At 61.4% G+C, this 24,671-nt stretch overlaps 1 protein-coding gene across 2 annotated transcripts in view; it reads right to left on the bottom strand.

Moving 5' to 3' along the window:
• Nucleotides 1-241: 241 nt before the first annotated feature.
• LOC105739886 (adhesion G protein-coupled receptor B1-like) overlaps nt 242-24,671 on the bottom strand; it is a 46,861-nt gene continuing 22,431 nt past the window's right edge. The window contains exons 3-18 of one of the 2 annotated variants that reach the window (XM_030794985.1): nt 21,252-21,413; nt 20,158-20,268; nt 19,577-19,741; nt 19,291-19,455; nt 18,648-18,821; nt 16,290-16,454; nt 15,983-16,084; nt 14,416-14,522; nt 14,065-14,259; nt 11,938-12,006; nt 11,219-11,327; nt 7,470-7,613; nt 6,873-6,948; nt 6,565-6,667; nt 5,183-5,226; nt 242-383 (exon numbers count right to left, since the gene is read on the bottom strand). In XM_030794985.1, coding sequence (XP_030650845.1) covers nt 368-383; nt 5,183-5,226; nt 6,565-6,667; nt 6,873-6,948; nt 7,470-7,613; nt 11,219-11,327; nt 11,938-12,006; nt 14,065-14,259; nt 14,416-14,522; nt 15,983-16,084; nt 16,290-16,454; nt 18,648-18,821; nt 19,291-19,455; nt 19,577-19,741; nt 20,158-20,268; nt 21,252-21,413 — 1,907 coding nt within the window. In that variant the 3' untranslated portion in view covers nt 242-367. The remainder of the gene's footprint in view (nt 384-5,182; nt 5,227-6,564; nt 6,668-6,872; nt 6,949-7,469; nt 7,614-11,218; nt 11,328-11,937; nt 12,007-14,064; nt 14,260-14,415; nt 14,523-15,982; nt 16,085-16,289; nt 16,455-18,647; nt 18,822-19,290; nt 19,456-19,576; nt 19,742-20,157; nt 20,269-21,251; nt 21,414-24,671) is intronic. The other variant, XM_030794986.1, reaches the window with a different exon arrangement.

The following is a 24,671-nucleotide window of genomic DNA, read 5'->3' as shown; positions in this document are numbered from 1 at the left end:
TCCATCCATCCACTCACCCACCCATTCACCTATCCATCCATCCACCCACCCACCCACTCCTGCACTCATCCACCCACCCATCTACTCATCCATCCATCCATCATCCACTTCTCCCCAATATATGTCAAGTCCTAACCCCCAGAACCTACGAATATGATTTTATTTGGAAACATGGTTTTTGTAGATGTCATTGAGTTAGGGATCTTGACTGATGCCCCACTGGGTTTGGCGGAGGGGGGCATAGATCTATGATTGGGGTCCTTACAAGAAGAGGAAAGTACAGAGATACACAAAGCAGAAGGCCAGGAAAAGACAGCAGCAGAGACTGGAGTGACGCCACCACAAGCCAAGGAACAGCAAGGATTTCCTAGAGCCACCAGGAGCTGGAAGAGGCAAGGAAGGAATCTTTCCTAGAGCCTTCGGAAGGAGCATGGCCCTACTAACACTTTGATGTCAAAATTCTGGCCTCCAGAACTGGGAGATAATAGATATCTGTTGTTTTAAACCACCCAGTTTGTGGTAATTTTGGCAGTTTGTTAGGGCAGCCCTAGGAAACTGATTCTCTATCCCTCCAGCCACCTTCCATCTTCTCTCCTTCTCTCAGTCACCCATCCATCCACCCCTATCTCTAGCCTTCCATGCATGCTCTCATCCACAGTCCGCCCACCCACCCTTTCCCATGCCAGCTATCACTGGTCACTCACCCAGCCATGCGACTGTTCTTCCGCTGCCTCCCCATCCCCCAGCAACTCACAGCTGCACCCTGGGTGCATCCCTCTGGCAAACAGCCGGTTCCCACAGATTATCCACACCCCCGCTTGTCCACACTGCCTACCAAGAACCCCCTCGCACATCCATTTCTGCATTCAGCCACGTAATCACTGCCTTGCTCATAAACCACTGTTGATTCTCACTGGGTCAGGGCTTAATTCTAGGGATACAGACATGACTTTGACATAACTGCCACTGTCCCCCCTGCCCCACTCCAGTAGAGACACCTGTGGTCAAGGAACTATACAGGGATGGGCTATCGGTAGGGGCAGTGTCTATGGCTTGGAACACATGGGAACTCTGCAACCCCCACCCCCACTCTGCTCCCCATTTCCCTCCCTAGCATCCCCAGTCCCCAGGCCCTCAGCACCACAAGCCAGGCTGGTGCAGGGGTGTGGGGGAGCAGGAGGACCTGAGACCATGCTGCCAGGCCAGCATTCAGGACTGGATGACCCAGGGTGTTTGGGCCTGGGAGGTTGGGGTTGGTAACAGATCTGGTGGCTGGGGTGCAGGGACACCAGGTGCTCTTAGGGCTCAGGGTTTACAGAGCATGAGCAGACATCATGGGCTTGAGTGTGGAGCCCATGGGTGCAAGTGTGTCTGCACAACTGGGGTGAGGCAGGCAGGTGACCTGCATTGCAGTGGAAGCCTGTAAGTCTTTCTAGGCTGAGCAGGTCACATGGTCAATTGCTGTATGTGGCTGGAAGAGGAGGTGGCCCTACAAGCATGTGACACACACAAGTCATTCCAGCTAAGACACCAGAGCAAGACTCAGCCTGTGACCAGAATCAGGGCCCAGTGTATGACAAGGTCAAGACTATGTGTGGCTAAGATCTGGGCTCAATGTATGAACTGGGCCAGGGCTCAGCCTGTGACCAGGATCAGGGCTTAGTATGTGACTAGGATCAGGGCTCCACATATGATCAGGATGAGGCTTAGTATGTGACTAGGATAGGGCTCAGCCTGTGACCAGGATCAGGGCTCAGTGAGTGAGTAGGATCAGAACTCAGTGTGTGAACAGGGTAAAAACACAGTCTGAGTTTGGGATCTGGGCTCTATCTGTGACTAGTTCAGTTATGAATAACAATTATGGCTCTTAAGAGTTCACTACTTCTCAGCTGATGGTGACTGATGGCTCTCACTCCCCTCCCGCTACAAACCACTGCACTCCTCACACACAGAACCCTCCCCAGACGCATGAGACTGTTTCTCATCCAAGTGCACACCGACACAGGTTGCACGACCAGCTTGGACCCAGTCCCTTGGTGCCCTGGTGGAAACAGACCTGGGCCCGGCCCGTGGTCTCCACTTCAGATCAACTGGGAAACTCAGCTCCCCGGAGACAGTTCACAGGGCGAGGAGTGGCCCCTGCAGCAGTCGAGGGAGGTGCCATCCAACTCAGAGCGGAGGGGAGGCGAGGGGCAGAAGGAAGGGGACCTAGGTTAGCTCCAGTCCCTCCCGCCAGCCACGGCCCGCCCGCTAGGGCTCCAGGCTGCCCAGTTCCAGAGCCGACGGCCTCGATCACTGTGCTGGTGCTTTCAGCGGGACTGCAGGAGTCTCGGCCTCAGCTCCTCACAGGCAGCAGGTGTGCAGCGTGGCCTGGCTCCCGGGCAGGGTCAAGGACCCAAGAGGCAACTTGGGCACAATGCTGCCAGGCACTGCATGGGCCACACCGGCACCTGCCTCCTGTCCTCCTGTCCTGAAGTCCTGGACCCAGGCACCAGGACCTTAGCACTCAGCGCATCCAGCCCGTGATGGGGTCGGGGGAGCACCCGGTGTGACTGGCGGGTCCTGGGCCTTCCCCACACCTGTGACTTTTAGGGTCGACGGAGGCCACGCGGACGCCAAACACCCTGAGGACTTGACGGCCGTCCTGCTGTCCCTGCCCCTGCCTAAAAGCAGGCAGACGCTGGCCATAGGGTCAGGAAGCCAAGGCTCCCAGGGCACAGGCTCTGCCCAAGGCCATGCGGCATGTCCTCTTCGGCCGCAGTCTGGGTCCCTGGGGCAGTGTCCTTGTCCCGGCTCACTGGACAGGCCCCTCACAGCCTGCTGCCCTGGAGGACAAAGGGATGCTTTCCTTTCTAAAAAGCAATTTACTCTGCAGGCCCCCCAGGGGCCCACACCCTCCATCTGGTAAGACTGCCTGGGGACTGATCCCCAGGGAGCAATCGGAAGTACGGGTGGAGCTGTCCTGGGAAGGTCGCTGGTCATGCTGGTGTTTATGTTGGCAGAGAGGGAAGGCTCCTGAAGGCCACCAGCAGGGGCTGGTTGAGTGAACCAGGGTGCAGCCCCCTGAGAGTTGCCGCAGCCGGCGAGCAGCCCGGATGGAGGGTTTCTGCACTGTAGGGAGGGACCTGTGCTGGTGGAAGTGCTAGGGCTGTGGGGGTGAGAGGCCCAGCTGCAGCCCCCGCACTGCCACCCCTGAAAATGCAAAGCCCAGGGGTGGGCCTGGGTCATTCAAGCAGGGGGGCTTTTTTCTTGCATTTTCTTTTTCCACCCTTATGAGAACTAGAGAGCTGGCTCCCCAGGGCTGCAGGGCACCCAGCTTTCCCCAGCCCGGCTGCCAACCCCAGACCCAGGGCAGGAAACATAGCAGAGTCCACCGTGTTGGGTGCAGAGAAGGCAGGAGCCTGGCATGACCTGCCAATCCCATCTTGAGACCTTTGCCCTGGCTGCTCCTTCCCCTGTGACGCTCATCCCCAGACACTCACGTGCAGAGCTGTGCTTGCCAGGCCTCTGCCGAAACCCCCACTCCCCTCCCCTCGGAGGCATGCGTGACCCCGCTTGCAAAGGGCCTTCCACACCCACATCCAGACCCTGCTAGCTTCCCTTCCCAGCCCATGCACAGCCGGGCATCACACACTGCTCCGTCTGTCCCTGTTCCCCAGCCCTCCTCACTGGGGAGAGGAGGCTAAAGGCTGGGACCTGCCAGAATAGTGCCCATCAGAGGGCAGTGACTGCCGGAGGAAGGGTGGTGAGCAGTGGGCGATGGGCAGATGGATTAAAGAACAGGCGGACGGAAGAGCGGGTGGATGGGTGGTGGGTAGAGGGTGGTGGCAGTGGATATAGATTAAAGAACAGGTGGACGGAGGAGAGGGTGGATGGTTGGTGGGTGGAGGGTGGTGGCAGTGGGTATAGATTAAAGAACAGGCGGATAGAGGAGAAGGTGGATGGGTAGTGGGTAGGTGGAGAGTATGACACCCAGCCCCCACTAACTGTCCTCACCCTGCCGTGGCCTCCCCTGAGCCCCTGCCTGCCTCTGCCTGCTCCTCCTGGCCGGCTCCCTGCTCCTCATGCCCTCAGCCTCCCTGCCCTTGCTCCAGCTGTCTCCTCCTGAGCCGCCTGCCTCCCTCTCCCTGCCTTGTCCTCCAATGCCTGCCACTCACGGAGCCTTCCCTTGTCACTGAATTACCCACCACGCAAGGGACCATCACATGTGCCACTGGCGCCCAGGTGGCCACGCTGACCACACACACTCAACCCAGGAAAGGGGTGCAGGGAGGCCTGAGGCTGGTGATGTCAGAGCAGCCAGGAGGGACTGGGGCTGAGGGAGACAGAGGAACATGCTCAGAGGAGGTGGGTGGCAGGGTGTACACACCCAGGTCCCTGACCACACACTGAAGACCCCTCAGGCTGGAGCCGCATGTCGGGACCGACTGCCATCGCTCTATCCATCTCCCCATGTCCTGGCCTAGCTCAGCCCTGGGCGCTGGCACTTTGGGCCTTTACACAGATTTTCCTCTGACTGGGTGAGGTTCTCTTCACTGCCCCCGCCTTGCTGCCTGGGAGGATGGCCCCACTCTGGCACACCCACCAGGGCCCCAAGATGGCACCCCACAGCCTGACTGCTCCTCATGGAACACCACATGGGGCATGGAACTTGCTCCAGCTGTGCCACAGCGCCTGGGCCAGCCGGCACCCAACAAGTGCTTGGCCTGCAACTGGCACAGGAACATATGGCCACTGAAGACCCCAGGGGACCACGCCCCCATCTGATGAGCCTGAAGTTCCAGTTCCACCCCATGCTGCCCTGGTCGGTCACGGCAGCTTCTGCAGCCCCTCAGCGCCTGGCACCCACCTGGAGACCTGAATGCCAGGATTCCACCTGCTCTGGGCATGGGGCTGGGGGCAGGTGGCAGGCCAGGACACCTGCCCATCACCTAGCCTGGGGTTGAACCTCCATGTCCGCTCCTCCCTGAACTGTGGACATCCCTGGGAGGGGGTGGGAGGCAGCCTGGGGGCTCAAGAGCCAGACAGTGAGTGACAGGTGGTGACAGGGAGGCCCATGCGGGTACACAGACAGCTGGGGGCCAGCGGCCAAGACCTGAAACCTGCACCCCTCCCCGACTGGGCCATCCTCCCACGAACCGCACCCCAAACCCCCAAGGCCATGAAATCCAAGTGAACTTACACATCCGTCTCATCCCACAGGATACAGGTCTGGTTGGTGGTGCCCTGGGAGAGAGGGGAGAAGAGTCACGGCCCCTGGCAGCCAGGACCAGCCCCCACTCTCGGGTCACCATGGGACCCACCTAAAGGTCTGCTGCCAGGCTTGCTCCCTCTGCGGGTCCCTTAACAGACTGCGTTTTGCGAGGAGGAAACTGAGTCCAGGGTGGAGACGGCAGTGGCCCAAGGTCACTGGGCTTGGCACAAGCCCCCACCACCCATGTGGCATCGAGCAGCTCCTGCCCCCCCCCCCCCCCAGAGCCCAGGTCCAGTGGCCAGGCTGGGCAGCAATGGCTGAAGTCCGTCTCTGGTATGAAGTAGGGTGATGGGAAGACCCATCCCCCGGGGCCTAGAGAGCAGGGGTCACTGGGCACACAGTGGCCTCTGTAAGCACCCTGCACTGCTCTGACGTCCTGCTAGCGTTCCTGGGACACAGCCTTGCCAGGCCTGCCACACACTAGCACTGCCAAGATGGGGCTGTGACAGCAGAGATGGCCAGAGCTCCTGAGGGTGGCTCTCAGGTGTGGCCTGCTCTGAGCAGCTATGAGACTCAGTCCTCACCCAGCCCTATTGTTCCCACTTGATAAGGGAGGGAACCATGGCACAGAGAGGTTGAACAACTCTCCCAAGGTCACACAGCTAGAAAGGACAGGGCTGGGTTCTCCCGTGGCTTCCTACCGCCCTGGCCTGGGCTGGAGGCCTGGCACTGCCCAGTCCTGGTGCGGTAACCCAGGCAATGTGTTCCTTGGGGGCCCTGATTCTCGGCCCATCAGAAGGGCATCTCAGCCCCTACTCCTCTGAGGCCCGAAGAAGGGCTCTGGAGAGCTCCAAGGAGCAGGGTTGGGACCTGGCTGGGCTCACATGGCAGCCGTGGCCTGGAGGCCGGGGCTTCACGCCAGGGAGTCCCGGGAGGATGCTGCTGTGCTGAAATCCCAGGGGCCCTGCAGGCGAGGCCCGGCGTCAGCCCTGGCGGTGCCGGCAGAGGATGTACTTACACCCCCAGCTTCTCGGTGGCCAGGCGTTAGGGGGCCAGAAGTCATGGGACGGGCTCCACTTCTCAGAAGGGGAACAACCAGGCCAATGGGGACTGGAGGGCAGAGCGGTTGGAGCCCAGGTGGGGAGTCAGGCACAGATGGTATTTCAGCACCTCACTTGCTGTGTGACCCTGGGTAAGTCACCGCACCTCTCTGAGCCTGTTTCCCCACCTATAATCCAGGAATAAAAGCAGCTCTCGCAGGTTAGAGCTGTTGTGAGGAGGCCCCAAAGGCTTAGTGGCTGAGGAGTGGGACAGAATTCACGCTCACGCATTTCTGCAGGCATCAGAGTGCGCACGTGGACGGCACTCACATTATACATGTGGGCAAACTCGATCTCCAAGGGCGTGCGCAGGGAGCGAGGCGGGGGTTTTACGGTCACGGAGATCACCTTGGAATTCAGGACCGTCGTGTTCCTGCAAGAGCCAGAGGCACAGGTGTCAGGGGAGCCCTCCCAGCCCAGGCTCCTCCAGGCCCTTCCCCAGATGCCCCCGAGGGCCCCATACCCCTCGCCACCCTCCACCCCCAGCCCATCATCCACACTCCTCCAGGCCCCCTGGCCTCCTCCTTCACATCCTGTGGCTGGGGTCCTGCCCACTCCACCTGCCCTGCGCTGCCTACCTCTGCAGGGCCAGGAAGCTGCCCAGGTTCCTGTAGAGCACGGTGCCCACCACAAACACGGATGCTTCATCGGCCTCTGGAAGAAAGTGCAGTCAACCCCGGCCCGCCATCCCCACAGCCACAGTGGGACGTGGCAGCCTGGCCTGGACCCCGCTGTCACTGGCATCTGCTGCCCATCTTCAAGGTCATGTCCAGGGCCCTGGCGGATGGTGAGGCCCACCCACCCACAGACACAGTGCTGCAGCCAGGGAGCTGGGGCAAAGCCAGGTGGGAAGAGGGAGTCCGGGCCATTCCCTGGGGCATCCTGAGAGCGGTGGGCAGGCAGGACATGGCTCTGTTCCCGGTAACAGGGTCCTTGACACGTGACTCCCTGTCCCTCCCTGAAGCGAGGTGGTTCATCTTGACCCCTCTGCTTGGGCCTCAGGGTTGATCTGCAGGCCCTGGCCCCAGAGAGGGCAAGGAGGGCTTCCTGGAAAAGGGGACCCCCTTGAGAACCGCCCAACTCTGAGGCAGCAGCTAGAATCCACGGGGGTGGCGATCGTCCGCCTCTGGGGCCCACGTCCCCCATGAAGTTCCCCCGACTCCCTGGGCCCTCACCTGCCAGCCCCGTGGAGAAGACACTCTTGGACACAGTGACCCTGTCCTCCGGCACCTTGGCCCAGTCACCCGTGGCCCGCCAGCCCTTCATGGGGAAGCTGATGTCAGTGGCTCCGCTGGCTGGGAGCTTATGGATGCTGAGGACTGGGTGCAGGGTTGAAGGCGCGAGAGACAGAGAGGAGGGAAAGTCACAGATGTGGCGGGGCCTCAGCTGTGGGAGTTGAGGTGCAGGCCTGGCAGTGCAGGGTGATGCTGCGGGGTGCCCATGGCGCAGAGGCAGGAGTGTGGGGGCCATCGGCCCCAGCCCCAGCCCCCAGGGTACAGACCCCAACTCCCTGCACCCTGGGCCCTGTGCAGGCTCCACACTCCCTGGGTGGGCCTTGTCCCCAGAACCTCGGTGAGGTCCAGGAGCAGAGACAGCAAGGAGCACCAGGCAGAGGCCGGGCCGGGCCTGGTCCTGCTGAGCTGGAGCCTCGGTGAGGGGCAGGGAGCCTGCCCCTCCCACCCTCCATGGCCCAGAAGGTGGTCAAAGGCAGAATCTGGGGTCTGTCCTGTGGCCATGGAGGGATCCACAGGGACCAGGCACCTCCTCAGCGCCCCCCACTCCCTCCTGGGACAGGAGAGCGCAGCTGCCCTCCAGCTCTGTGAGCTGATCCCACCTCTCCTCCCTCTGTAGAAGGGGGATGGGGACTGCCCTGCCTCAGGGCTCAGGCATCAAAGGGCAGCATGGGCCACGGTGAAAGAGGGGATCCAGTGTTCCCTCCCATTCTGGGAAGGAAGGCATTGGGGGTGCGGAAGGGCCCTGAGCTCAGGGTGGATGGGCATGGGGATGAGGCAGCAGGTTTAGGGGCAACTGGACGTGGGGACGAGGCAGCAGGTTTGGGGCAACTGGATGGGAAGAGAGTTTGGGGAAGTGCCGCTGGGGTGGAAGCAGGTGCTGACAGGGACCCACCGCTCTGGGGGAACCTGGCCCTGGGGCCGTGGCCTCAGCCCTCACAGGCCCAGTGGAGCCTCAACAATGCAGCCCAAGATGGGGCAGGGAGGGTGGGGGAGAGGAGGGGAGGGAGAGGAGGAGAGGGAGAGGAGGAGAGGGCATGAGCATCAGTAGCGCCAAATGCAGTGGGTGGCATGGATGCCCGAGAAGAGGGTTTTGCACCATGGATGTCACTGGCAGCCCCAATGGAGGGCAGAGGGAATTTGGACTGGGTGGGCACCCAGTGAGGGGAGGGGCAGGAGGGACCAGCAGAGAACCGGGGGTGAGGACAAGAGGAAACGTCAAAGGACAGGTGGCCTGCAGGGGCAAGGGGCTGCTGGGAAGCTGCAGTGGGGAATGGGGGCAGATGGACGCTGGAGCAGCACCCTGGAGCAGGCGAAGGGGTGGGAGGCTGGACACAGGGTCATTGAGGGGCGGTGGAGGGCTGGCATGGGCACCAGGGTGGGCTGCGGCAGGTGTGCCCGGGTAAGGGGCAAACTTTGAAATATTTCATTGGAACAAGATGAAAAGTGGCAGAATTATTGAAATAGTAGCAATCAGTCTTGTTGATGTTTCTAGCTGAGGCATTTCACTATGGAAAAATCACAACTTTGTCTTTTTTTGTTCCTTAAAGAGACAGCCTATTGCTCAGGCTGAAGTGCAGTGGTGTGATCACAACTCATTGCAGCCTCGACCTCCTGGGCTCAAGCAATCCCACCTCAGTCTCCCTAGTAGCAGGGACTAAAGGCGCACCACCATGCCTGGCTAATTTTTTTAAAAACATTTGTAGAGACAGGGTCTCACTGTGCTGCCCAGGCTGGTCTCAAACTCCTGAGCTCAAGCGATCCTCCTGCCTTGGCCTCCTAAATTGCTGGAATTACAGGCATGAGCCACTGCGCCTAACCTCTGTCTTTAATTTAAAAGGTTAATGCTAGTTAGCCTCCCAAAGACATTATAATAACAATGTCGATCCATCTTGGCCATGTTTTAGTGGGACTTGCTCGAGTACAATAGGCGCGAAGCTATGGTTTCCACCAGACACATCTGAGTGCTGCCTGCAGTACAGGCCTGGTCGCATGGATGTTAGGGTTGCTAACTTAAATGTCCTCGGACTGTGACTGTTTTAGGCCTGGGGATGGGACACCTCGGGAGTGCCAAGCACCTTCTGACGAGATGAATATTGAAATGGACATTCCTATCGGTGAAACCACTGGGTCATCAACCCGGTCATGGAAGGTCTCTGGGTTTAAGGTTGGCTGCAGGGATCAGAGTTCGAGCCTTTGTAGTCTGTCTACATGCAGCTTCTGTGTCACTTTGGCCTACAGCTCTGACGGTCGGGAGGGATTATTTCTTTCATCTGGTTTGCATAAAGAGATGCAATGGGAAGCCGCTTTCGCTGGCGTCCAGTTCTTGGCAGCTGAGTGAGGGAGGGATGTAAGGGTGGGGGCGTGGGCAGAGAAGCAGGGTCCTGGGAGTGAGTGAGGCTGAGCACGGGTGAGTGGAGCATATGGGATGCACGGGGTGTCTGTGGTGTGCTGTAGCTTGAATGTGTCCTGTAAACGTTCACATGTTGGAAATTGAATCCCCAATTTCATCTGCTCATGGTACTTGGGGTGGGGCCTTTGGGAGGTCATGAGGGTGGCCCCCACGATGGCTTTAGTGGCATTACAGGAAGGGAGACCTCAGCGGGCATACTTGCTCTGTCTCTCATGGGCTGCCTCTGCCATGCTGTGCTGCAGCAGGAGGGTGCTCACTCAGAGCTGGAGCTGTGATCTTGGACTTTCCGGCCTCCAGAACCTCTCATCTTTATAGATTACCCCTTCAGTGACAGCAACAGGAAATGGACTGAGACAGGGTTATGAAGCATGTGGGGTAACCACAGTGCTCAGGGTTTGAAGCGTGTGTAGGCCATTCCAGGGGCCGTGGGCTGTGCCGAGTGCTCTGGGAGTTGGCCACCAGCTATGTCCTGGGCACCAGTGTAGGCACTGGGCAAGGCCCCAGGGTGTGTGTGCTGACAAAGCTCAGCTGATCCTGGTCATATCACTAGAGGTGAAGCATCCCCACAGGGGAGGTGACATTCTCCCTCCTTGGTACTCTGTGGATCACAGCTGGGGCCAGCGCCCACTCCTGGGTCCTCTGCTTTGAGATACTCTCTGATCAAGGCAGGGAAAGTTTGGGAAATGTGGCTTTTGAGAGGTATTTGAGGGCACTGTAGTAACAGTCATTAAATAGAATTGCTGTGAGTGTTTGTAATGACAGCCACCTTTTACCCTGGGGTTCAGGCACTCACTTGTCTCATCAGTCTCTACCTCCCCATGAGGTGGGCACCGTTATCATCTCATTTTAGAAATGAGAAAACTAAGACTCGGCTGACACCACGGAGCTGGGTGGAGTCCAGGCCCCTCTGGCAAGGCACTGCTGGGACTGACAAGCAGGGAAGGTGTGGGTTGCACAGCCCCTGCCTCTAAAGCTCCACAGGGAAGGCACTGCGGGTGACAGGCAGAATGAGCTCTGGCCCCCGGTGGGTACATGCGAAGCGCTAGCTGGGGAATGGAGCTCCCGGGTCCACAACCCCTGGGCTGTGTCTGATCTCCTAGGTCACATCATCAACCCTCAGGAGACTGAAAACAGGACCCATCTGAGAAATCGGCTGGGAGGGCCCACAGAGGCTGTCTGGTCACTGCCCCTTTATACAGATGAGGACGCTGAGGCAGAAGGGCCTGGCCCAGGGCTGCAGAGCAAGGCACGGGGGGTGGCAGCAGGCAGGCAGGCTTACCCAGGTTGTCTGTCACCTGGTATGCATCCCTCAGGTCCTTCATGCGGAAGCCGATGACGTCCACAAAGTCCTCCACCAGCCGGAACAGCTCCTTGGCGTTGGGGCCCGCCTGGGGGGCAGGGGGGTGAGCAGCCCAGGGAGGAGGCCCCACTGTCCCTTAGCCCCTGCCTCCTTCCCTTCCCTGTCCCTCCTTTTCTTCTTGGCCATTTCCTAACATTTCGAGGAAGTGGGGCTGGTGACCTCTCAGTACCCCACTTTGGAGATGAGAAAGCAGATGCCCAGAGGGGCTGCTGTGCCCCACCCATGGGAAGCCCAGGATGGGGGAGAGTCTCTGGATACCCACGGCCCCCATGCCGGGTGCCACCCGGGGCTAGGAGTGGCAGCTGGCTGGAGGTCAGCCTGGGGAGTGAGCACTGCCCACTGCCCCAACGTGAGGAGGGCTCTATGTCCCAGCCGCCTCGGCATCCTCATGTGCTCAGTGTTTTCCGGAACCTTCTCACTGAGCCCCAGGAAATAAATGACTGTCCTTAGACAAATGAGGAAATAGGCTGGGAATGCTGAGCTTCCTCAGTGCCGTCAACACCAGCAAGAGGCCGTCCTGGGATCCAAACCCAGAGCACCCAGTGGGACCCCACCCCAGGCCGACTGGAGACCAGGGAGGCACCAGCTGTGCCTGCACCCCTCCTGAGGCTGCTGACCATAGGGGCCCCAGGCCCTACCAGCTGGGCCTCCTCCCACTTGTCCCGATTCTCCTCTGCCAGCAGGTTGCTAAGGATCTGGACAAAGTTCTAGAAAGAAGAGGAAGAAGGGCCAGTGACAGAGAACAGGGCACAAAATCACCGTTCACTGTGACCAGGGTCAGGATTCAGTGTGTGACCAGGGTCAGGGCTCAATATGTGACCAGGATCAGGGCTCAGTGTGTGATCAGGGTCAGAGCTCACTGTGACCAGGGCCAGGGTTCACTGTGTAACCAGGATCAAGGCTCAGTGTGTGACCAGGGTCAGGGCTCAGCGTGTGACCAGGGTCAGGGCTCAGCATGTGACCAGGGTCAGAGCTCACTGTGACCAGGGCCAGGGTTCAGTGTGTAACCAGGATCAAGGCTCAGTGTGTGACCAGGGTCAGGGCTCAGCGTGTGACCAGGGTCAGGGCTCAGTGTGTGACCAGGGTCAGGGCTCAGTGTGTGACAAGGGTCAAGGCTCAGTGTGACCAGGATCAGGGCTCAGGGTGTGACCAGGGTCAGGGCTCAGCGTGTGACCAGGATCAGGGCTCAGCGTGTGACCAGGGTCAGGGCTCAGCGTGTGACCAGGGCCAGGGTTCAGCGTGTGACCAGGGTCAGTGCTCAGTGTGTGACCAGGATCAGGGCTCAGTGTGACCAGGGTCAGGGTTCAGCATGTGACCAGGGTCAGGGCTCAGCGTGTGACCAGGGTCAGGACTCAGCATGTGACCAGGGTCAGGGCTCAGCCTGTGACCAGTGTCAGGGCTCAGCGTGTGACCAGGGTCAGGGCTTAGTGTGTGACCAGGATCAGGGCTCAGTGTGACCAGGGACAGGGCTCAGCGAGACCAGGGTCAGGGCTCAGTGTGTGACCAAGATCAGGGCTCAGGGTGTGACCAGGATCAGGGCTCAGGGTGTCACCAGGGCCAGGGTTCAACATGTGACCAGGATCGGGGCTCAGCATGTGACCAGGATCAGGGCTCAGTGTGTGACCAGGGCCAGGGTTCAACATGTAACCAGGATTGAGGCTCAGTGTGTGACCAGTGTCAGGTCTCAGGGTGTGACCAGGATCAGGGCTCAGTGTGACCAGGGTCAGGGCTCAGCATGTGACCAGTGTCAGGTCTCAGGGTGTGACCAGGATCAGGGCTCAGTGTGACCAGGGTCAGGGCTCAGCATGTGACCAGGATCAGGGCTCAGTGTGACCAGGGTCAGGGCTCAGTGTGTGACCAGGGTCAGGGCTCAGTGTGTGACCAGGATCAGTGCTCAGTGTGTGACCAGGGCCAGGGTTCAGTGTGTAACCAGGATCGAGACTCAGCGTGTAACCAGCGTCAGGACTCAGCATGTGACCAGGGTCAGGGCTCAGTGTGTGACCAGGGTCAGGGCTCAGCGTGTGACCAAGATCAGGGCTCAGTGTGTGACCAGGGTCAGGACTCAGTGTGACCAGGGTCAGGGCTCAGCGTGTGACCAGGATCAGGGCTCAGCGTGTGACCAGGATCAGGGCTCAGTGTGTGACCAGGGTCAGGGCTCAGTGTGACCAGGGTCAGGGCTCAGTGTATGACCAGGATCAGGGCTCAGTTTGTGACAAGGGTCAGGACTCAGAGTGTGACCAGGATCAGGACATGGTGTGTGACCAGGGTTGGGGCTCAGTGCATGACCAGGATTAGGGCTCAGCATGTGACCAGGGTCAGGGCTCAGTGTGTGACCAGGGTCAGGGCTCAGCATGTGACCAGGGCTCAGTGTGTGACCAGGATCAGGGCTCAGCTTCTGACCAGAGCTCAGCATGTGACCAGGGTCAGGGCTCAGCCTATGATCAGGGCTCAGTGTGTGACCAGGGTCAGGGCTCAGTGTGTGACCAGGGCTCAGCATGTGACCAGGATCAGGGCTCAGCTTATGACCAGAGATCTGTGTGTGATCAGGGTCAGGGCTCAGCCTATGATCAGGGCTCAGTGTGTGACCAGGGTCAGGGCTCAATGTGTGACCAAGATTAAATGTGTGACAAAGGTCAGAGTTCAACCTATGACATGGGTTAGGGCCTGGGCTGTGGCCAGGGTTGGGGATCCATCTCTAAGGTCGAGGAGGGCTCCCCAGACACCTTCCCGACACCCTCTTCCAAAATCCCCCTTGGGGAGCCCACCTGTACGTCCCCAGGGGTGGGGCTGTAGTACGCTCTCCGGAAAATCTCTGTCATGTTCCTCAGGACATCGATGGTGGACAGCAGGTCCCCGCTGTAGCTGGTCCCGTCCTGAGAGATCTCCACCAGGGTCTGGATGACCTCCGAGACCCCCTCCCCGGGCAGCCCTCGCTGAGCCTTGGCCAGGTGCTCCCGGGTCTGCGGAAGACAGAGAGGGCGGGTGCCTTCACCTCTGTGGAACACATCCAGGCAGCCACCCAGGACCTCCCACGCCTAGGACCCTCTGCAGGGTCCCAACCTGTGTGGCCAGGGTGATTGGGGAGGGGTTGGGGACCCCCGGGAACTGGCCCTCACCATCATCTGGATGTTTCTGTAGTCAATGGAAACACAGCGGATGTAGGTGGGGGGCTCCCAGTAGGCGATGCCTTCCTCGTCCAGCTCACACCGTCGCAGGATGAGTCCTGGGGAGACCACCCCCTTCTCAGGTGGACGCCCACTGCCTGGCCCAGGAATCCCACCCTCGGCCCCTGGCAGCAGCCCCTCTGGATGGGACCCTGTGGCCCCCAGAAACAGGGAATCGCCCACGGCCTCACACGAAGAGCAGAGCCCACGCAGGGACCTCGTTCCCTTCATCAACACATTTCCAGCTGCTACCTGCCCCAAGGACTCAGGACCTGGCAGGAGCTAAGCCTTCAGGAACCCCACTGCATGGAGGTGGAGATCTCGGCCGAGCAGGGGCTTCAGAGTTCAGCCATGACCTCTTTTGGAGCCCCTTCTAACCAACCCAGAGCCCTGGAGGGAGCCAGCACCCTGGGCCCCTGCCTGGCTGCATCCACAGGGCTACAGGGGCCTCAGCCTGGCCCGGAGACATGGGGGCAGCCTTGGGGTACCGCTGGGCATTAAGGAGACAACAGCCTTAAACACGGCACACCCTGTGATACAGAGCTCACTCCTAGGACATCATCAGAGAAACAGGGACAGCTGAGTGTTTACAGGGTGGCGGCAGCCACAGAGAACTGTCGCAGCCCTGACACCCAACAAGAGCTGCAGGACTGGATGCAGAACCTGGTTTAGATGGGGCCAAAAATGAGTGGCACTGGGAGATCCCGCCATACATGAGGACCAAAGGCCAGGGGAGGCACGCCACCGTGCGGCATTCATATGCTTCATTTTGCTTCTCAGCATTTGCAATCTGCTACCAAGAACATGCCCTGTTCTGTAATCAGAAGAGTGAGGGAGGAGCAGCAGCCGCAGCTGGCAATACGGGGCCCCCGCCGCCGTCCCCCACACCTCCCCACAGCAGCTCTGAGCAGAGGAATCCCAACTGCCCTCATCCTACAGATGAGAACACTGAGGCTCAGGGAGGTTAAGTCAGTTTCTGAATGTCACACAGCAAACAAGGGCAGAACCAGAGTTTGAACCTGGGCTCCCATCCTCCCTGCCTGCTGCCTGTCAGGGACATAAAGCACCTGCACTCCTTCAAAAAGGAGGGGTGAAGGAGGCCTGCCCCTAGTGCAGCGAGCCCTTCCCCATGGAGCCCTGCTTTCTCCTTGAGGCTGGCATTCAACGGAGACCTCCTCTTCCTGTCCCTGCAAGCCCAGGGCAAGGGCATTCACTTCCCTGTGCCTCAGTTTCCCAGCTGTAAATGGTGGCGGCTTCTTGGGTTGCTTAGACTCCGTGGACATCTTGCGTTAGGGGCCGAGCATGGGTGCCAGCCCCTAGCGAGTGCTCAGAACAGCGGCTGCCACAGAGTTCTCACTCGGTGCCTTGGGCTCGCGGCCCCGCCACCCTGCGCCAGCGCACGCAGGCTGTCTGGGCTCCGTGTCTGGGCCGCCTCCCGGTGCCGACAGCACCTCAGCGTGGGCATCACCGTGAGGACAGGATGGGAGCCCCCATACACCACGTGCTCTCCAGCCCTCACCTGTGGCGTTGCGGGGACACCGGACAGCAGCCACCTCTCCCGCTGGGGTCTCCTTCCAGATCACAGCACCAAAGTTGTCCTCGTCACAGATCTCATGGGGCTCTGCCAAGGGGCCCGGGACAGGGGTTCAGGAAGGGGTACTGAGAGCCGGCATCTGGCTCTGGAAGGTGCAAGGTGCCTGGAGCAGGCATCATTATGAGGATGGGACGGGAGCCCCCAACACACCACGTGGGTGACAGCTGAGCCCGAGCCCGCCCGATTGCCATCAGCCCTCCCCAGAGCCCAGCCCAGAGGGGAGGGGCCTCACCGGGACACCGCTGGGTGCCGCACTGCCGGTACTCATCCTGGGGGCCCTGGCAGGCTGCTCCCCCGAAGAAGGGCCCGGAGCAGACACGCTCCCGTCGCTGGCTGCCAGCCCCACACGTGACGCTGCAACTGCCCCATGACGCCCAGGCCTGCCACTTGCCATCCACTGCGGGGCGCGGCCAGACACAGGCCACAGGCGACAAGGAGGGCGGGGTCCAGGAGCCACAGTGACATGAGGACACAAAGACAGGGACCCACACAGAGCCATGTGGCAGTGAAACATAGGGACCGAGGGATGTGGGGCAGGAGGTCAGAAGAAGGGAAATTCAGACCAGGAGAGGAGAAACCACTCATCAGCCTGATACAAAATAAAGCAAATACCCCACATGCAGCCCACCCCACCACCCTCCACACCTCACTGTCACCCCACTACCCCACGGCCACCCCTCCACCCTCCACACCTCACTGTCACCCCACTACCCCACGGCCACCGCACCACCCTCCACACCTCACTGTCACCACACTACCCCACGGCCACCCCTCCACCCTCCACACCTCACTGTCACCCCACTACCCCACGGCCACCCCCCCACCCTCCACATCTCACTGTCACCCCACTACCCCACGGCCACCTCCCCCACACTTCACTGTCACCCCACTACTCCACAGCCACCCCCCCACCCTCCACACCTCACTGTCACCCCACTACCCCACAGCCACCCCAACACCCTCCACACCTCACTGTCACCCCACTACCCCACGCCACCCCACCACCCTCCACACCTCACTGTCTCCCCACTACCCCACGGCCACCCCACCACCCTCCACACCTCACTGTCACCCCACTACCCCACGGCCACCCCACACTCCGCTTCTCCACGACACCCCAAGTCCCACTGTGCACCCACACTCCACTTCCCCGCAGACACCCCAAGTCCCACTGTGCACCCACACTCCACTTCCCCACAGACACCCTAAGTCCCACTGTGCACCCAAACTCCACTTCCCCACAGACACCCCAAGTCCCACTGTGCACTCACACTCCACTTCCCCACAGACACCCCAAGTCCCACTGTACACCCCGCTATCCCACGGCCACCCACACTCCACTTCCCTATGGACACCCCAAGTCCCACTATGCACCCCGCTACTCCACAGTCACTCCACACTCCACTTCCCCATGGCCACCCCACACTCCACTTCCCCACAGACACCCCAAGTCCCACTATGCACCCCACTACTCCACAGTCACTCCACACTCCACTTCCCCACGGCCACCCCACACTCCATTTCCCCATGGACACCCTAAGTCCCACTGTGTACCCCGCTACCTCTCGGCCACCCCACATTCCACTTCCCCATGGACACCCCAAGTCCCACTGTGCACCCCACTACCCCACGGCCACCCCACACTCCACTTCCCCATGGATACCCCGAGTCCCACTGTGCACTCCACTACTCCACAGTCACCCCACATTCCACTTCTCCACAGACACCCCAAGTCCCACTGTGCACCCCGCTACTCCACAGTCACTCCCCACTCCACTTGTCCACAGTCACCCCACACTCCACTTCCTCATGGATACCCCAAGTCCCACTGTGCACCCAGCTACTCCACAGTCACCCCACACTCCACTTCTCCACAGACACCCCAAGTCCCACTGTGCACCCCGCTACTCCACAGTGACCCCACACTCCACCTCTCCACAGTGACCCCACACTCCACCTCTCCACAGTCATCCCACACTCCACTTGCCCACAGACACCCCAAGTTCCACTGTGCAACTTGCTACCCCATGGCCACACTCAACTTCCCCCAAAGACACACCAAGTCCCACTGTGCACCCCACTACTCCAGGCCACCCCACACTCCACTTTCCCCACAGACACTCCAAGTCCCACTGTGCACCCCGCTACCCCATGGCCACCCACACTACACTTCCCCATGGACACCCCAAGTCCCACTGTGTACCCCACTACCCCATGGACACCCACACTCCACTTCCCCCACAGACACCCCAAGTCCCACTGTGCACCCTGCTACCCCACGGCCACCCCACTCTCCACTTCCCCATGGACACCCCAAGTCCCACTGTGCACCCCACTCCTCTCCCCACGGCCACCCCATGCCCCACTCTCCTCATGGCCACCCCACACCCCACAGTGCACCTCACTCATCCTGCAGCCACCCCATGCCCCGTTTCCCCCACAGCCACCCCAGACCCCACTGTGCACCCCACTCCCTCCTCAGTCACATGCCGGGGCCCATGGTTACCCCCACCCGCTGTGGGGCCTGTCGCCCTCCTAGAGGCTCCTGCTTGTTAGGTGCCCCCCGACCCCTGCCCGGCGCACCCCTGACCTGGGCACTGCTGCAGGAAGCAGTCTCGGGTCTCCACCCAGTGGCCCTGGCACTCAGCGCCCCCGTAGGAAGGCCCGTTGCATTCACGCGTGCGCTGCTGTCGGCCCTGGGAGCAGCTGGCGGAGCAGGCGCTCCAGCTCGACCACTCATTCCAGTTTCCATCCACTGCCCGGCCCGGGGGAGGAAGGGGACGCAAAGTGGGCGTGAACACCCGGCACCCCAATGCCTGGCTTGGAATGTGGGTGTGAGCACCCTGGGTGCTACCACCCCACACCCAGCCTGGGACATAGGTGAGGACACCCTGGGGGCCACCACCCCACACCCAGCCTGTGACATAGCGTGAACATCCAGCTTGGGACATGGGTGAGAAAACCCTGGGGGTCACCACCCCACACCCAGCCTGGGACATGGGTGTGAACACCCTGATGGCCACCAGCCGGCACCCAGCCTGGGACATGGGTGGGAAATGCCCCAAGGTCACACCTCAGTCTGCTTCCTGAACCCAGTCTGAGATTCCAACCTCTGAGCACCCTGAGGTGGGTCTGGAGTGGGCAAAGCTGTGCTCCTGGGCCTGGCCAGTGGCCCACTGTGACCTCCCCTTTCTTCCCTTCCTCCCTGCCCCTACGCCCCCCCTCTCACCTACCAGGGCACAGGGCAATGTTGCAGAACTTGGTTTGCTTCTCAGGGCCCTCACAGGGGTTGCCCCCAAACTGGGGGGGCCTGCAGGTGCGCGTGCGATCCCGAAAGCCACGGCCACAGGTGCTGGAGCAGACGCTCCAGGGCGACCACTCGTCCCAGGCACCATGCACTGCAGAGGAATGGAAGGTGCTGCTGCCCTCTGCGGCCACCATCCCCGCTGCCCGGGCCCCCCCTGCCCCAGCCCCCCGCTGCCCTGGCCGTCTGCTGCCCCAGCCCAACGTCCCACCTACCTGGGCACACCGCAGAGTTGTTGCACAGCCGCTGCTCCCGCAGGGGTCCGCTGCACTGCGTGCTGTAGGAGGAGGACACGCAGAAGCGCGTGCGGGTCTGCCAGCCCTCGCCGCAGGTGCTGGAGCACACGCTCCACGGGGACCACTCCTCGGCTGCTGGGTCACCTGCAGGCCCCACTACAGCGTCACAGGCCTGCCGCCCACGGGGCTGCAGTCAGACCGGGGCAAGACCCCACAGCAGGAGGGCTGCCCTCCTGGGGAGCAGGCAGCAGGGCTGGGGCAGAGCCCCCGGGCCTTCGAACCAGGCTGATCTCAAGAACTGGCCATTTCCCCTGCAAGACTGGGAGCCCTGAGGGCTGGCTTGTGCCATCCCTGGGCCTCTGGGGTCTGGCCAGGGACAGGTCTCTTCACCTCACACCAGTTCCCCTAATGCCAGTCAGTCAGGAGACAAGAGCCCTGCACCTAAGGGTTTAGTCTAGTTATGGCACGTTATTCAAGTTACTACCCACAACTAGCCGCGATTGATAACTTACAGTATTTTCCCAAACCCTAGTCCCACCCACCCCCTCCCGCCAGCTCACCGGTCTGGGGGGCTGGGAACCCAAACTGCTGCAGCTCGTCCCCCAGCTCCTCGCGCCGCCGGGCATCTGTGGACCGCAGGGACTGGCTCCGGGAGCTGGTACGCCCAGCGGCTGCAGGACGGGCTCAGGTCAGCACAGGAGCGGTGCTTTGCCCCCGTCCTCTCTCTCTGTGGCCACAGTGCTCTGAGTTCACCAGCACTGGGCCACCTGGCTCCACTGGGCAGCTGGGAAGCCAGGGACCAGAGTGCCCAGCCTGGCACCAGCCCTCATCTGGTCACCAGGGGACCCTTCCTGTGGGTCCTGTCTCCCATACCCCGCGCCCCCTCTCTCGCTGCCTCCATCGCCCACAGGCCAGCGTTCCCCTGCAGGACGGCTGCTCTCCCCTGCCTGGCACCCCAACAGCCCCCTGCCTCCCTCCCGCAGCCCAGCCGATGCCCCGGGGCCCTCCCCAGGCTGCTGAGAGGAGCTCTTCTCCCCAGGAAAGTTCGCCAAGGAAAAAACAGCCCAAACAATGACAGTCTCATTACAACGTGATTTAACTTCATGGAAGCAGCTAAAAAATGCATGGGGTCATTAGAGAGCCTTATTACAGAAATACATTCTGGAGGCAGTATCCGGCTGGGGCAGGCGGGCTGGCTTGGCCAGAGCTCCCACAGCCAGCCTTCCGCAGACCCTCCAAAAACCCCAATCCACAAACGAGAAGAAAGCCCCAACTAGTCCCACTCAGCCCCAAGCACCACCCTCTTCGGGGCCCTCACCTCTGCTCTCCCGGCTAGGCCCCACTCCCACGGGCCAGCCCCGAGTTTAGGTCCTGCTTCTCAGAGCGCAGACCCACCCTATTCACTCTTCCTGCAGGCCCCGCCCAGCGTCTGCCAGGCCCAGGCCCCGCCTCTACCTGGTCCCTCCCCAAGCCCCTCCCTCCATCGGCCCCTTCTGCTCCGGGCCCTACCCCTGCCTGCCCCCACCAGCCCCTTCTGCTCGAGGCCCCGCCCCGCCCCCACGGGCCCCTTCTCTCCAGGGCCCCACCCCCCTCTCCTCCCTCGCAGGCCCCGCCTCTCCAGGGCTCCGGCTCCGCCCGCCCCGCCCGCACTCACGGCCGCAGGCCTCGCGGTTGCACTGGCGACCCTCCTCCAGCACCCCCTCGCAGCCGCCGCCCTCCACGCCTGGCGCGGGCAGGCAGGTGCGCGTCCGCGTCTGGAGGCCTCCCCCGCAGTCCCGCGTGCATTCGCCCCACAGGGACCACAGCTTCCAGCCGCCTGGGGGGAAACCAGAGGGCGGGGATCAGTGCAGGGCAGGGGCTCGTGGCCTGGACGGGGTAAGTCATGGGGGTGCTAAGCCCGCCGAGGCCGGCCCGGGTGGGGAGGGCCGCAGTGCCGGGGAAGGCCTGGCCTGGGAGGACCTGGGGGTCCAGTGTCTACCCAGCTCCCGGGCCCCCTCTGGAGAGCTCAGGTCACATCTGAGCCTGAAGGGTCCCCGTGTGCCAGCCGCCGCTGGGCAGGTTTGCTGCCAGGATGATGAAGGGATGACGACCTCCGCCCACCCGCGGGCTGCCTCACAGCACAGCGTCCTGATGGTGAGCAGAGGGTAGAGGGGCCTGGCCGCCAAGGCTCTGGTTCCTGGCACGCCGGGAAGCCCTCTCCAGGCTCCATCCAGTTTCTAGCCAGGCCCTGTTCATCAGAGCCTCAGTTTCCTCATGGGCTCAGCGGAGGGTCACCATCCTCATCATCAGGGCTCCACATCTCACACCCCAGCTGTGACCTGAAGCCGCTTTCTCACCCCACGCAGGGACACCAGTGGTGACGAAGGCCTCACACCTGGTGTCCAACCAGGGCCTCGAACCCAGGGCACAGCCTGACTGAGCCTGCCCTGGACCTGGCCAGCTGGCCACCGGAGGAGGAAGCCTGGGACAAATGCCTGCAGGCCCCTCGCCACCATTCCCCTGCCCTGACCCCCGCCACTCTGTTCAGCTTCTCTAGTGAGTCTTCCTCCATCCCTGCCCCACAGTCCCCGCGGCCTTCACGGACCTGTGTTCCAGCAAACCAGACCTCACGCCCCAGGAGTCTCCGCTCCCCGGGGGTCCTCGTGCTGCCAAAAACACTTTGGGCCGCTTGGAGTGCCCATGGTCCTGGAGCACTGGGTAGCCATGGAGGAGCACAAAGCAGGAGAGGGCCACTGCCATCTGTGGGCCAGAGAGGGGCAGCGGCACCAGGGGGCCGGGAAGGGGCTGCTGCGTCCAGGCCTCTTGCTCGGGCCTCCTGCCCAGCACTCTGGGCTCAGGCACACCCGGTGCAGCAGGGTCGGGGTGACTTGGAAAGGGCATGCAGCCCTTGCCAAGTGCCTGCTCCTGGCTACGGTGGCAAGGAGGCAGCCGGCGGCCACCACGAGGGGACCCACCACGGAGCTGGGGCCACTGCCCCATGCTGCCACTGGGGAACACTGGGGATCCGGCCGCTCGATCCCAGGTACAGCAGGGGAGGCCCCAGGGGCAGCAATCAGGCCAAGCACAGGCCACCCCGCCCCACCAGAAGGGCCCCAGGGCCTCTCGGAGCCGCAGAGTAGGGGCCCTGCCTCCCTCAATGGGAGTGTGGACTGCAGGAGACCCCAGGGGAGCTCCAGCCACCAGGTTCCCCCAGTGGCCCCACCACCCACTGGCCTCACTCTCATCATTTACAACATGAGGATAATGGCTGACCTCCCAGGACTGACCAGTGGGAAGTCAAAAAGCAAAAAAGGATGTGGAGAGGACGGCGTGTGGCATTGTCACTTGGGTCAGAGTTGACTCCTGGGGCCCCACATTGATTTTCAGCAAACTCAGTGTCCAGCCAGAGCGCACCCTACCTGCCCCACTTCCCCGCACCTATGCCAGGAATGGCCAGCAGGGGGTGCCAGGGGCACGGGGATGAGACCCAGGAGAGGGACTGACCCACCACAGCTGTGGGAGGCCTCATTCTCCCTGGTGGGGTCCATAGGGTAGGGGGAGTCTTCCAGGCCCCCACACCTGCTGCAGAACCCTCTCCCTTCACTCACAGAGCCACACTCCCCAGGTCCCAGAGAGGAGAGCATCTGGCTGAGGGTGCACAGCAGTTGAGCTGCCTCCTCCACAGCGTGCTTGGCCCATGCCATGCCAGGGGAGGTGGGGGACCCAGCACAGCCTCCAGGACACAAGGGCGGGACAGGGTGGCACCTGTCCACAGCACAGGAACAGGTGACAGGCCTTTCGTGGCTGTCCTGTCACATGCCCTAACTCAGGACAAGGAGAGGAACCTGGACTTGAACTGGTGGTCAGATTCCAAATGCCCCCATCCCCCAGACTAAGGCCTCCTGCTAGGACTGTCTGGGGCCCAGGTGCTCCGGGCCTCAGTGGGCTCACCTGCTGAAGGCATCCCACCCCCCCCGATTCTGAGGCAAAGGCACAGACGGGGTCCTGAGAGGCAGGCCTGGCAATGGGTCAGGGTGGCACGTCCTGCGGCACTCCCCTCGCCGTCCCAGCCCAGCCCCCATGCGGAAGCCTGAGTGACGTGGAAACTGGCAGTGGGCGGGAGAGAGAGGGTGTCCAAGCCAGGCTCATCGAAGGATGCCACTCGGTTCCCATGGCAACTGCTACAGCGCGCAGCCTTTCAGGATAGACCCAGGTGAGGCCTCAGCTGCCAAAACACCCACTCATTTCAGGGCTGGTTACCTTGGTGACCCAGGTGGTGAGGATGTGGTAGGGGGAGAAAGGGTGGGGGCACATCAGGAGAGGCTGCGGAGGGGCGGGACACTGGCCCAGAGGATGGGTCACCCTGCCCCCACAAACCAAGCCCAACCCTGGTCACATACTGAACCCTGACTTTGGACCTGTGCTGAGCCCTGATGCAGGTCACAAGCTGACCCTGGACGCATACTGAGTCTCTATTCTAGTCACACACTGATTCCTGACCCTGGTCACATATTGAGCCTTGATCCTTATCACAGACTGACCTCTGATCCTGGGCACAGAATTCCTGATCCTGTCACATACTGAGCCCTGATCCCAGCGACAGACTGATCCCCCATCTTGGTCACACTCCTGCTGCTAATGAACGCTAAGAAAATGGTAGCTGTTATTTTTATTCTTGTTTTGTTTTTGATGTGTGTCCCCTCACAGAGCTGACACTCAGTAAACGTTTGTCCGGTGAATTCGTCAATGCCGGGCTGAGCCCTGGGAGCCGCAGTGCAGGGTGCAGAGGTGTTCAAGCCACCCTTTGCTGGGTGGCCACAGTGTGTCTGAGCTGGGTGGGCAGTGAGGGCAGCAGAGGAGCAGCAAGCAGGCTGGGGGGTGGGCTGCCCCTCCAGGCCCGGAAAGAAGCCGCCTTTCTTCCCCCACTCAATGCCAGCTCTGTCTGGAAGCCTCATTTCCATCTCATTAAGGGGATGAATAGAGCCAATTAACGGCCCCAGGCAGCCTGGCCACCCAGGGGAGAGGGGGCTTGGTGAGAGGCCTCCCGGTGTCCTTCCCACCCTGGCGCCCCAGACTGGAGGCTGTGAGCTCCCCA

This window comes from Nomascus leucogenys, chromosome 16, assembly GCF_006542625.1.
Source record: "Nomascus leucogenys isolate Asia chromosome 16, Asia_NLE_v1, whole genome shotgun sequence".
NCBI classification, from domain to species: Eukaryota; Metazoa; Chordata; class Mammalia; order Primates; family Hylobatidae; genus Nomascus; species Nomascus leucogenys.
The sequence above is the reverse complement of the archived record's forward strand: the minus strand, read 5'-3'. Positions and strand labels throughout refer to the sequence as shown.